At 49.0% G+C, this 13,920-nt stretch overlaps 1 protein-coding gene across 2 annotated transcripts in view; it reads right to left on the bottom strand.

Moving 5' to 3' along the window:
- Positions 1 to 13,920, bottom strand: part of NSF (N-ethylmaleimide sensitive factor, vesicle fusing ATPase) — a 76,399-nt gene that overhangs the window by 12,447 nt on the left and 50,032 nt on the right. For both annotated transcript variants that reach the window (XM_030256481.4, XM_030256480.4), the window contains exons 11-17: positions 13,796 to 13,870; positions 12,011 to 12,198; positions 8,936 to 9,031; positions 8,223 to 8,379; positions 7,001 to 7,134; positions 5,551 to 5,617; positions 5,097 to 5,176 (exon numbers count right to left, since the gene is read on the bottom strand). In XM_030256481.4, the coding sequence (XP_030112341.1) occupies positions 5,097 to 5,176; positions 5,551 to 5,617; positions 7,001 to 7,134; positions 8,223 to 8,379; positions 8,936 to 9,031; positions 12,011 to 12,198; positions 13,796 to 13,870 (797 nt within the window). The remainder of the gene's footprint in view (positions 1 to 5,096; positions 5,177 to 5,550; positions 5,618 to 7,000; positions 7,135 to 8,222; positions 8,380 to 8,935; positions 9,032 to 12,010; positions 12,199 to 13,795; positions 13,871 to 13,920) is intronic.

Raw genomic sequence — 13,920 nt, 5'->3', positions numbered from 1 at the left:
CTCAGAAGAAGCCATGCCTTCCACTCCCATCCTTTAAACCTGATCCCTGGAAAGCAGCCAGAGTGACCCCAGCACTGACAGGGCAGGAGTCCCTCGAGCTCCTCAGACTTTCAGGCAACCCAACAAACAAGTGAGAACCCCCAGGGCAGCACTGCTTGCCCCAGGAATTATGGAGGCAGCAGGAAAAGGCATCAAACTGAAAAAGCTGTCCTGACCCAGCTCCTCTGCACTGATTTCCTGGGATTTGTTGTTGATTTTCTTGTTCCAGGATCCCAGGATGGCTCAGGCTGGAAGGGGCCCGCTCCCTGCTCCAGCAGGGTCATCCCAGAGCACACAGCACAGGCTTCCATGTACTGATAATGTGGTCCCATTTTCAGAAAAATTCACTTTTTTCATCCTTAATTTCTACAGCAGCCATGGTGAAGGCAATGTGCCACGTGTTCAGTCCACAGAAAATCAGGATTCAAGCCAAACTTCCAAAAATCAGGCATAACATAAGAGTAAATTACCAAGGAAGGAGGAACAGCTTAAGATGATTTGGTGTCAGATTCACAACCAGGGCTGTTCCAGCCCAGTTCTTCCATCACCAGAGATCAGACACAGGCACAGCCTTAGACATTAATTCATCCTGTCCATTTTTAGGTAAAGTGCCCCAGCTTGGAGCCAAAGATCCCTCTGTGCTGACAGGGGGACAGAACAGAGGTGTGTGTTCTGCCCTTCTGCCTCCTAGAAAAGGGGTGAGCCCAGAGCTGACCCCTGTGCTGCAGGGATTTTACCTGACTGAAGGATGTTCTCATGCACAGAACTGTGGGACTTGAAGAAGCCAACGAAATTTTCCAGGATGGATTCCTCTCCCACAGAAGGCAGCACATCTCTGCCCAGGGGGAACCAGAACATGAACAGCCACAGACTCTGCTGTGAGCAGCTGGAGCCCCAACACGTCAGTGCAGTCCCCAGCTACAGAATTTCAGCAAATCCAGCCAGCCTCAGGCAAGGGGAGCCTGAGCTCTGCTGGAACCAGGCACTGGTGACACTGAGGTGCCTCTGTCACCCACCAGCTGCTCATTGTGCCCAGGACCCTTGTACACCTTTATCCTTGTCTTTGGGGTCTTTGGAATTCTTCATATGCAAAGGGAGAAACACAATTCCCCAGGTTTATGCACATAAAAATAACAGCATTGGTGACTGGAATTGTTTCCAATTCACACCAAGTGATGTGGAATCAAGAATGCATCTGGGATTACATCAAACAAGGAGATTATTTCCCTGTAACTTTCATCAATTGGCAAAAGCCTGCAGTGTCCCAGTGAGAAAAGGGGCTGGGGAGTAGTGGAAGGGCAGCTCCAGGAGAGAGTCTCCCTTCAAGAAGAAGGGCTGGGGGCTCTGGGAGCGATGGAAGGACATCCCCAGGCATGAATCTCACTTTGGAAGCAGGGCTGGAGACTCTGGGAGTGATGGAAGGGCAGCCCAGGAGTGGGGGTCCCTTGGAGGGAAGGGGCTGGGGGCTCTGGGAGTGATGGAAGGGCAGCCCAGGAGTGGGTGCCCCTTGGAGGGAAGGGGCTGGGGGCTCTGGGAGTGATGGAAGGACATCCCAGGGGTGGGGGTCCCTTGGAGGGAAGGGGCTGGGGGCTCTGGGAGTGATGGAAGGACATCCCCAGGCATGAATCTCACTTTGGAAGCAGGGCTGGAGACTCTGGGAGTGACGGAAGGACATCCCAGGAGTGGGGGTCCCTTGGAGGGAAGGGGCTGGGGGCTCTGGGAGCAGGGGAAGGACATCCCCAGGAATGGGTGCCCCTTGGAGGGAAGGGGCTGGGGGTTCTGGGGGCAGTGGAAGAGCAGCCCCAGGAGTGGGGGTCCCTTGGAGGGAAGGGGCTGGGGGTTCTGGGGGCAGTGGAAGAGCAGCCCCAGGAGTGGGGGTCCCTTGGAGGGAAGGGGCTGGGGGCTCTGGGAGTGATGGAAGGGCAGCCCAGGGGTGGGTGCCCCTTGGAGGGAAGGGGCTGGGGGCTCTGGGAGTGATGGAAGGGCAGCCCAGGGGTGGGGGTCCCTTGGAGGGCACCTTGCCCAGGCAGACATTCCCTGGGGCTGCCCAGCCTGCTCTGGCTCCCGGGGGATGCTGAGGGTCCCTCTGCCCAGGCCGATTGTTGGGAAGCAGCAGGGAGGCACATGTGAACTCGGTGGGGCTGGGGAGAGCCTCCAGGCCCGTGTGACTCTGCATGTAGATGAAGCAGCTTTGGGAGCTGCTGCTGCTCAGTTCTCAGGAAAGGCTTTTTCTCCTGCCTGGCTCCCTGCTGAGACAGCCCTTTTCAGCCTTTCCATCCCCCAGTCCCTGCTCCTGCACAACACAGGCAAACTTGATTGAATTAAAGACCCAAGAGAACATGGTTTATTTTCTTCTCTTCAAGGCATTTCAGAAAAGATTTTTAATTGGTTTAAAAAAGATGTTGAACAAAATAGAATGGTTTTCAGTCCTCTTGAAGCAGCAGTAACAGATAGCACTATTTAACACTGCTGAGTGGAACCACAAACAGGAGCTGTGACTGGCAATTTAAAGCAAGCTCAGAGAGGTTTCTAGTTTATTTAAAGTGTTTACACTCAAAAGAAAACCAGAACCTTCAAGTGTTTGCCCTTCCCACACCACGCTCCAATAATCCAGCCTCACTCAGAAGAGTGGAGCCTGGGAGGCAGCTTCAATTCAACAGAGACATGCACCTCGATGCATAATTAATAACATTTCATCCCAGAAACGCTTCCACACAGAGCCTGCAGTGATTGCAGGGAGCTGCCTGCACATCAAGAATATCCCTGCAAGTGACGTGACACCCCAGTGAATTCATAATCTGGGCCACAGCAGTGGCAGCAGCCGTGGTGACAGGACAAAGGGGAACAGCTTCCCCCTGCCAGAGGGCAGGGATGGATGGATATTGGAAGGAAATTCTTCCCTGTCAGGGTGGGGAGGCCTGGAATGGAACTCCCAGAGAAGCCCTGGATCCCTGGAAGTGCAGGGGGTGGAATGAGATGGGCTGTAAGGTCCCTCCCAACCCAATGATTCTTTGAAATCAGCTCAGTATTTCAAGTGCCCCCCAGAGTGAAACACTGAAGCAAAGGGTAACAGGTATTGTCTCCCCAGCATCCTGCCAAGAATTTCTCTCAGCACAGGGATGTCCCAGGATATCCCATTTTTACAAGGAATGATCCTAATCCACGATCCCAGTCCCACAGAAATCCACAGTGCTTTGTCCCCATGCAGGTCAGTCCCACTGACGCTGCTCATGCACTTAGAGCCTGTTTTGCATCTCAAATTCCAGCAACCCCCTGAGAGCAGCCATTCCCTCCAAAGAAACTGCTCCTCAAGGCAATTTATAATCTCAGAGGGGACTTGGGAGGTGTTGATTAACCTCAGGATTATTTCCATCATGGGCTCCTCACTGAGTTCAAAATCCTCAAAGTGCCCAAATCCAACCCTTTTAACAGTACATTGTCACAACAGAAAAGGCCTTTCCTGCACAAGGCCTATTTCTTACACACATCTTTAGGTTTTTAAATGCCCAAAATCCCTACATGCATGGCTATCCCAGGGAACTCACTACAAACACACCAGGGAGAGCCCTGTCCCCAGAACTGCCAGAGCAGGGCAGCCCAAAGGGTCAGCTCACCCCATGTCCTGATTCTGATTCCCACAAAGACAACACTGGACACTTAAAAAAAAAAAAAAAAAAAAAAAAAAAAAAAAAAAAAAAAGAAAACCCCACATGATCAATCAACCAGTGACATTTCCTCAGCAAACTCACTCTCTACCCTCCAACAATTTATGGCTTAAGTCACCATAATATTGGCTGTCAAGGCAGAGTCTCCCAGCCCCCAGGGCATTTCAAACCCTGCTGAGCACAAATCTCTGCAACAAGTGCAAACTTGGCAAATATCTGTGAGCTGCAGCCCATGTCCTGCTCTTGGGAGCCCCAGGTGCCACCCAAAGTGCAGCCCAGCAGCAGCACACATTCAGGATGAATGGGCAAATGGACAGTTGAATACTTTAAGTTCCTTTGAAGGCTGAACCAAATCAAGTCCTGTTTTCCCTGTTGGTTCAGGGAGCAGCCATGTCCTGGCACTGTGGAACAGCCTGCAGCAGGTCAGTGGTTACAGGAGATGAGGTGACCAGGACTGGCTGTGCTGCTGCACACAGGCAGCTGCTCTGTTCCAAGCATGTGATAAAACTTGGATGCTGTTGTGCTACAGACTTCACGTGGCCTAGAAAGCTCGCTGGGAAAATCTTTGTTCTCCCAGGCTGACAGTCACACGGGGAACTCAGGGCCTGTGGCATTACAATTTAGTTCAAAGTCCTGGATTTGAAAGGTCTTTTCACCAAACTCTCTAATGAAAACAACACTCACGCACACGCTCCTGTGCCAGGATATTAAATATGACAAAAACTGACTTCACTTCTCTGCTTTTTCCTGACACCAACTTTCAAGGTGTTCCTGTTACGATGTTATTTATTCATGCAGATCTCTCACACACAGAGCAGAAAGGCAGTGAAGGACAGGAAAATGGCAAACAAGAAAGGAGTCTCAGCCTGCCTGTCTCATCCAGCACGAGCTGCAGAACCCTCAGCACTTGTGATGTTCTTAAATCTCATCGACAAACAAAGTGCAAACAGACAGGATCAGCACGAGAGACAAGATCTTAAGCTTCCCTCAATCATTGTAATTAACACCTGATTATTTCAAGTTAAGAACAAATTAAACCCCTGACAACCACAATCACAGATTACACAGAAATTGATTTATAAATAGGGAGGGAGCACGTGGCTGAGCCAGGGGTGGATCTGGCCTGAACAGCTCCTCAGAGGGCAGGCAGCTGGCACAATTCAGCTTTACATGGTGAAGGTTAAACTGGTTTCCTTAGTCTGTATTTTTAGGACTAACTGCAGAAGATTCAGCCCCCAGTAATTAGATATTTCAAGCTGAATCCCTTGTGATTATTCTAGAAACGTCCAAGTGAATGAAGAGCAGCAGGCTGGATTAAGGTAGCTGAATCAGACAAAGCTGCACTGGCAGCTCTCAGTGTCCCATTGCTGCAGGAACAGCACCCTGCCTTACCTGAGGTGGGGCTTTCTTCAGCAGCACCAGAAGGGCTTGCAAAACCAGATTGGAGAACCGAGGTCCAATTGGGACATAATCTGAAAGGAAAAACACATTTTAATGTCCATGGAGCAGATGCACATTTAAGTCGCTTCACTGTATCAAAACCAGTTCAATGCCCCTGAAGTAAATGGTTCCAGGTAATTTCCAGTTTGCAATGGTTCAACATTGCAAATATATCAATATTTCTGCAGCAGCCAGAAATCATTGTAATTAACACCTGATTATTTCAAGTTAAGAACAAATTAAACCCCTGACAACCACAATCATATATATATTATTAAATATATATATATAATCTATTTATATATATAAATATATGATATTTATATATATAGATATATATTTTTATATATAAATATATATATTTATATATATAAATATCATATATTTCTCCCTGCTCCTGACTCACCTAAAAGTCGCTCAATGTCGTCCACAACAACACAGCTGAGCTGGGACTTGTAGGCATCATCAAAGATCTGAAAAACAGTGAAATATCTCAGTGTTAAACCTCAGCCACAAGACTGTGACAGCCACAGCTGGGCCTGCTGGTGTGGGTTCAGCTGAACACAGCAGCACTGAGAGGAATAATCTGAGAATGAAACAGGTAGGTAATGAGAGATCAAGCTCCCTGCAGGCAATAAAACACTGCCATCTCCACAAATTTAGTTTATTTATTCATTTACCGCCTACCCTTGGCAACAAGCAGCTGCCCTGAGGTTCACTGTAAGCCAGGGAGAAACCAGCACCACTCCCCTGGTTTTGGAGCTGGGGCAACGCTGATAATGTGCCACACACACAGAGAAGTTCCCTAACTGTAACACAGCTGTGAAGCTCCTCTCCTCAGGCTGGATATTGGATATGCCCAGAAGAGCAGCCTGCAGAGAGCAGGGACTGGCTCAGCTGTGGATGGATCTCAGAGCAGCACAGAGTCCTGCACAGCTCTGGGGGTGAGCAGGAGGCAGCACTAAGGACAGCAGTGGTGCTGCAGCCCTGCCTCCAGCAAACCCTGATTCCAGTGAATCCAAAGGCTCCTTTTGGAATTCAAGTCACAAACTGGACCTCCACTGCTTCTCCTAAGAACCTTCCTTCCCTTACAAACTCTACAACCCTGCACCAATGTTATCAGAGTAGCATTCAGCTCACATGCTCCATTCAGTACCAATCATCTGAAGAGTAAGTGCTGGGCTGCTCCAGGAAATGAAAATGTTCAACTCATTCACATTCCCTGGCTCCCCAGGCTGCTAAACCTCGTGTTTAACTGAAGACCCCACCTCAGAAAGGGTCCCACTCCCACTCAGGCAGGATCTGTTCCCTAAGCCCTTCCTGCCTCCCCCTCCACAGGCAGAGCTCCAGACCTGCTCATCCCAGATCTGTTCTGCTGCACTTTGCCACGATCACACACCAGAACTGAGACTTGAAACCATCCCTGAGACACTCAGTGCCACATAAACATTGTGACAGGAGACTGGCATGACAGGACAGGAGGGAATGGTTTCAAACTGCCAGAAGGCAGGGATGGATGGGATATTGGGAATTAGGAATTGTTCCCTGGGAGGGTGGGCAGGCCCTGGCACAGCTGTGGTGCCCCTGGAGCCCTGGCAGTGCCCAAGGCCAGGCTGGACAGGGCTTGGAGCAGCCTGGGACAGTGGGAGGTGTCCCTGCCATGGCAAGGGTGACACTGGATGGGCTTTAAAGTCCCTCCCAACCCAATCCATTCTTCAATTCTGTGATACATCCAACCTTATAAATAAATACATGCAGGATTTCCAGGCCTAGAGAGAGCAGAAATGCCATCCCAAATGTAATTCACCTTTCCCTCTAGGAAAGAACCCAGAACTGGGCTGTCATCACACACGTACCTTCTTCATGGCCTGGCACTTGGCTGTTTCAGAAAACCCAATCATCTTATCAGGAGAACAGATCTTGATAAAGGGGAAGTTGGATTCTTCTGCTATTTTTGCTGCTAAAGCAGTCTTCCCACTGTGGGGGGGGCCTGAAGCAAAGGACAAACAGGGAATAAACAAGTGAGAAAACAGCTCTGACGATGCTCAGTGTGAATGATACCCAGGGTATGTTCAGAATTCCATCCAGAGGCATCAGCAGTGTGAAATGAATGTCTGTGCTTGCAGAAGGAACACACTAACTCCTGGTGCAACCCAATCCTCCACATGAAGGCAATTAATTGGAACTACTTGAGCATATGCAGAATGATTTGCCACTACACAAAAGAGGACATTGCATTTTCTGTAGGAGCAGTCATGGCACCAAAATGTGTGAGTTTGTGTTGAGGATAAATTTCTTGAGCTTATGTCCTGTCTCAGTATGATCTCTGCTGGCACCTTGGCAAACAAGTCAGCAGCAGGCACACCAGGGAAACACTGGCAAAGACATTTTGTTATTTGCCTGAATTCACACCAAGATAATTCAGAGACCAAAGACACACCTGAATCCTTGCAGCCAACATGAATCAATTTGGAGGGACAGAAGAAATTGCTGGGCACTAACACAAAGAATTACTCAGGGTTAACTCCAAAGCTACATACTACAAGCAACAGTGGTAAGACATCCTTTTGGACTTTGGGAAAGGAAAAAGGGAAGAGATAAGTAACAAATTCTCCTCCAAAACCTGGAACACAGATACTGGAACCAGTTTCCAATATCTGAAAACTCTGCTTAGGCAGTAACAGTCTGGGTAGAGAGAATCCACCTTTAATTGACAGAGACACCCAAATGTGGCTGTTTGAACTCAGCTAATTGCACTGATGAGCTCTCCAGTGATTTCATAGAGAATTTAGGTAACTGACTCAGCTAGAGACATCTCCGCTGTAAACCAGCCAAATTCAGGTTCTTCACTGGGTACATTTTGGTTATTTAGTGGGTACACTCCCTTCTCCTTTGTTCCAAGCACAGGATTCCCTTTGGCTGAGCAGTTTTTTGCTGTTCCAAAGCAGTTCCACCCAAGCAAACACTAAGAGCCCCATTCCATGTCTCCCCAAAGGTGTTTCCTGCAGGTGCAGGATGTCAGAGGTGAGCAGGAGCAGTTCCAGAGGGGATTTTCCCGGTGTTTGCCCTCAGCTGTACCTTCCAGCAGGACGCTGACCAGGGGAGTGCGGTCACTGTTCTTGGTCTGCTGCACCAGCAGCTCCCCATCATCCAACACCCTCGTCACTGGGTCCCCCCACTTAATGATGCCATTCATGATGTAGCTGGCATAGTCTTCCTGGTTGGTTCCAAAGGCCTGTAGAAGAGAGGGAACACTTCTTCTACCAAAGAATTTTTTATCCCGTCAGAAAAATCAATAAACAGTTAAACAAAAATGACCAGGAGCAAGGCTCTGGAAGATGCTGAAGTGAGACAGTCACAGCCCCTGGTGACTCACACAGCTGGAGACCAGGCACGTTCAGAATCATCTTTTCACACACCCTCACAAGCAGTTCTAGTCAGTGCAGGTTACCAGTGGGCTCTGACTCCACACCATGTGGAGACAATTCTCAGAAATGAGGCTTAAATCTTCTCCTACAGCCCAGGGTAAAGCTGTGACCCAGGAACTGAAGTGGCCTAAAAGGGAAAGCTGTGACCAGGAGAAGAAACCCCCAGCTGTTCTTTACCTGTTCTAGTTCACTTTATGACTCTCTGGGCAGCAAGAGGCACACAGAGAGCTCAGAGCTCCCCACTTTCACAACACAGGACATGCCAGCCCACGGGGCACCACTGCTGTGTGACCCAAAGGAAGTGTCCCTCCCATCACTGACTGCACTGGGTGCCTCCTCTGCAGTCCCACAGTGCCCACTCACTGGTTTGATGTCGTTCTCCAAGGATGCAAAGAAGTCTCCTCTGGTCACTCGCAGGCTCTCTGCCTTCTCCATGTCCACCTCCACTTTGTTGCTGGCCTAGAAAGGCAATGAAGAACACTGAGGTCCAGCAGCACCACCCAGCTCATCCCCAGCTTCCCTCCACAGCCCCAGCCTGTGGCTGCTCTGGGTCAGTAAGAAAAATGCTTCTGTGGGGGCATTTGCTGGGTACCCTGGAGCCATCCCCACCTCCAAGAGCCACATCCCAGCCCCACAGAGGCACTCAGGGCAGCTGTCCCACCCCACTGGTGATGCTGAAGGGCAGAGGATGTCTGTGACCCCCATTTCAGAGACAGCACCCCAGCTAAAAACAGGACTGGAGCTCTGGCTCATCCTTGCTGCTGCTGTGCTGCAAACCAGGAGTCAGTGAGGCTCACACTGCTGCCAGTGTGGGACTGACCCCACCCCAGTTCAAACTTCTAAAACTTACTGGGATTACATAGGTACCCTTTGGAGCTGGGAACTAAGACAAATAAACTACATTTAACCCTCAGAGATGTGTCTCAGACATTCCCCTCCAACAGGGACCTGCAAGAACAGAGTGCACCTGAGCATGGGAAGGAAAAATAACAATAAAAATAATGACATGGTGCTTGTCTTGAAGAGCAGCAAATGCAGCCCCTAACCAGCAACCACAGGACCCCAGCCTGGCCAGTCCTGCTGTGCCAGGGACACACCTGCAGCCAGAGAATGGCTGAAATGAGAGTCCCTTCTCCCAAAAACACCCACCAGGCACAGACACAGACATCAAAAAAACAACTGAGGGGATCTTTAGTACAGATTATCACTTTTCTACTTTGCAGATGGAGATGAAGGTACCTGAAACACTCAATAAATTCCTGAAGTTGTGTGTACACTTAAAACCAGGGGAGCTCTTACTTCCCCAGCCTTTAATGAGTTCATGTTTTAATTTTTCACACACACACACTTCGAGAGATAATCACAAGAGTTTAAATGATTCAGAAAACAATGTCCCTTCATTTTCCATTCGTGCTCTTGCTTCTCACAGGTGCTTCTGAAAACTAGGTCAGGCCTGTGATGTATATTTTAAGTTTTCAGTACTTGTAGGAAATAATAAAGTATTTTACTGCATCATTTAGCTAAAAGCAACTTCAGAATAAAGAATATTACCCAAAATTACTATGTCAAAGTGTCTGAAAAGCAAAATAACACGTGGCTACTTCCCATGTGGAACACATCCATACATTACTGAGATGTGGATCACAAAGCACCCCAGAGGAGGGGACTGCTCTTTCACATTTGCACATTGCCATCTCCCATTTTCCCACATGATTTCTTGGCACAACAGGGAATAGATCAAAACACCAACGCTCCCCAAACTCACCCAAAACTCAAGCACTGAGAAAACATCAACTATAAGCAAAATTAATTATTTAAGGAAAATGTTTTGCCTGCAAAGGGAAGAATCCAGAAGTGCTGATTTTTTTTTTGAGACAGAGAACAAGAAAATAAGAAAGTGATGATGTTTGTGGTTTTCTGTTACATAAAACTATAACTTGTCAAGTACTATGGTTATAAAAGACTAATTAGCAGGAAGAGTAATTTTTCCTCTAGAAAGAGCACTCCCAGGAGATACAAAGGTCTAAGCAATAAATGATTTCTCACTTAAATTAAAGTGTGACTTGCTCTCCTCACATTTGAGGCTGAGCAGATTTTTGCAGTCCCTGTGCTGTGGGATCGATGTCCAGGGTTTGTTCCTGCAGGACCTGCCCCCAGTCCTGGCCAGGGGAGCAGGGGCTGTGCCTCAGGCTCCTTCCTCACCACCTCATCATCTCATATTTCAACACTCCTGAATACTGAGCTTTGCATCTGCCTCCACAGCCCTGACATTTCGTGGCCCTGAACTCCCTCCTGCAGACACACCGACCCCCCCAGCCAGTGGGACTGGGAAGGCAGGGAAGTGTCCCCAGGGAACAGAGGGACTTGGGAAGGTTGCATGAGCCAGAGGAGGTGGGGTGATCACCATGTCAGCACTTCTCTGCAATGGAAGACTCTGTACAAAGCCCTCTGAATTCGGCCAAGACTTGGAGCAGAGGATTCTTCCATGGCTGGAACCCTTCTCCACACAAACCCCTCTCCACTCTGCTCTTCTGGTTCTTGCATGAGGAAACAGTGAACAGCCATCCCCATTCCCTGATCCCAGCACACTCTCCATAACCCTTCCCCCTGCTTTCTTCAAGCTGAGGAATCTGAGTTTAACCATTTTTCCAAAGAAAACCCCCTGTACCTCAAACCCCCTGCTGCCATTCCACACCCTGGTTCTAGCACGATCCAAGTACACCAGATTTGATCCATGGTGTAATCACAGCCCCACTTTTGCTCTTTACCTCTCCTGGTAAATTCTAACCTTGCTGTTTTGCTATTTTCACTGACAAGGACTGAGCTGGGAATTCCAGACCATTCCAGCTCCAAGAACTTGACCCCAGTCCCCACCCCTGCCTCCACCTGTCTGAATTCCCTCTCCCAGGAGACACCTAAAATTCACTGGCACCCTGTGCACTGACATCCTTTCAAATGCCCTCTGCAGATCTCCACTGGTGATCTTTGCCTTTATGCCCCCAAACCAGCCCTGAGATGGTAACCTCCCCCTCCTCACAGGACATTTGTGAACACATTGAGCTGCTCAGGTGCCAGCAGAGCCTCCCTAGAAATGGCTGTTCTAATTCCCACCTTGTCTCCTGGGTCCAATGCACAAACTGTGCTCAGGACTTTCAGGTTTTGGCAAAACATCCTCAAAAACAACCTCTTCCACCCCACCAAGCTGTGCAAGAGGCACCTGGAGGGCAGGAAGGGGAAGAGGGAATTCAGAATGAAAGAAAAGCACAGGGAAAAGGTGGTGCCCAAATGAAAGAAAAGCACAGGGAAAATGTGGTGCCCACATGACTTTCATCACCTAAGGTACACTGATAGGCCACTTTCCAGTTGCAAGTAAACATTCAATATTCCAAATATAACCATTTCCCCTTTTTTGCCTCAGTAGGAGATGACAGGACTGACCTTAATGTGTCTGTTCATGGCAGTGGACTGAGCAGCTCGAACCAAACCTTCCAGCTCAGCACCACTGAAGTTTTTGGTCTCCACTGCCAGCTCTGCAATGTCCACATCCTCAGCCAGGAGCTGGTGCTCCCTCATCCTCACTGTGTGGATGTGCAGGATCTGGAATCGGCCCTTCTCGTCTGGCAGGCCTGGGATGGGGAAGAGAACACACCCAACCCCCTGAGCACAGCACTGCAATTCCCCTGTCCCTCCCCTCCAAGGCCCCTTCTCACCATGAGCAGCTTGCACTCACAGTGAGGGTATTTGATGATGCTTTTCACTGAGAACATTCAGTTATAGTAACTGATAAACTGAACAGTGTCACCACCAAACCAGAGGGAACAGCACAATGTTGAGTTTTTTCCCTCAGAGTTCCTCCAAGTTGGTTCCTCTCAGATTTCCACACCAGGAATGACAATCTGACCTTAAAGCCCCCCAATGCCACCCCTGCCATGACAGGGACACCTCCCATTGTCCCAGGCTGCCCCAAGCCCTGTCCAACCTGGCCTTGGACACTTCCAGGGATCCAGGGGCACCACAGCTGCTCTGGGCACCCTGTGCCAGGGTGTCACCACCCTGTCCATAACAGATTTCTTCCTTAAATCCCATCTGACCCTGTCCTCTGTCCATTAAAAGTCTCTGCTCCTTGCCCTGTCACTACAGGCCCTGGTAAAATCTGTTCTGCTCCTCTGTCCCTGAGTGCCCTTTCCTAAGGGGTCACATCCATAAATTACTGAATCAACAGAAAGTTTACTCTCCCCAAATCCAGAGCCTTGACTTCCCTCTTCACACAGTCCATATCATTCCTATAAAATGTTCCTTTTCATCAGCCGAGGTGATCATTTCCCAGCCTGCATCTTAGCAAGTCATTTCTGAAGCCCACAATGGCTTCAGAAGATACAGAAGATACAGAAGATGCTTCTCTTACAAGTGTAACCTGTCAGCCTGGCACATCACCCTGAGCCCCACCGTGCTCAGCCCCTTTCAGCCTCTTCTCCAAGGATCTGGTATTTGCACTGATCAATGTTTGTGTTGAGGGGATGTGAAAAGACATTTTACAACATGCACAGTACCCAGGAGCATTCAGTCCTTGTCACCTGATAATTAATTCCAGGATTACTGAGCTTTTCACCAGTCCCAGGCTGTTCTCTACTCCATCTTCCTTCAGGGAATTGTCACCTCAGCACTGAGGCCCCAGGCCAGTCACCCTTTAGGCTCCACCATAACCTTCACTGACCAAATTCTGATCTAAATGCAAAGCCAGTGATTTGTACTCATGAATCTAAGATGACTTGGGCTTACTTTCTTAACAAAGCCTATATGATCAGATATTCCCTAATTTACCCTGCACTGGGTGTGCACAGTTACAAAGGTCCCTTTCTAGTTACTGACAGACAGCTGCTTTTCCAGATGAAATGGCAAACCAAGTTCTTGGCCCACTTTTGGTTCACCCAGTGCTCTTGCCTGGCCTTCCTGCAATTCCCACCCAGGAATGACCTGGACCATTATTTGCCTCCTTTCCTTCACACAAATATTCAGGGTCCTGCCTGTCCATCCCTGCCCACTCTGCTGGGCAGAAACTGGGATCAGGTTTATCAGTAGGGAAGTGCAAAGTGGAACTTTATTGGTCTGATTGATGTTCTGGAGGGAGCTGCAGGAAGTTCAGCACCTGAGCCATGGGTCACATTTTGATCTGCATTTGCTTGGCTGCTGTAGGTTCATGGAGTAGAGGAACTGGGAACTTACCAATCTCCATCTTCACCTCCAGCCTCCCCGGCCTCAGCAGGGCCTCATCAATCAGGTCAGGTCTGTTGGTCATTCCTGAAGTCAAAGTTAAAACAAAACACTTTATCTGAGCTTCCTGAGTGGGT

The sequence above is a fragment of the Taeniopygia guttata genome, chromosome 27, assembly GCF_048771995.1.
Source record: "Taeniopygia guttata chromosome 27, bTaeGut7.mat, whole genome shotgun sequence".
In the NCBI taxonomy this organism is placed as follows: Eukaryota; Metazoa; Chordata; class Aves; order Passeriformes; family Estrildidae; genus Taeniopygia; species Taeniopygia guttata.
This window is presented reverse-complemented; position numbering and strand designations above follow the sequence as displayed.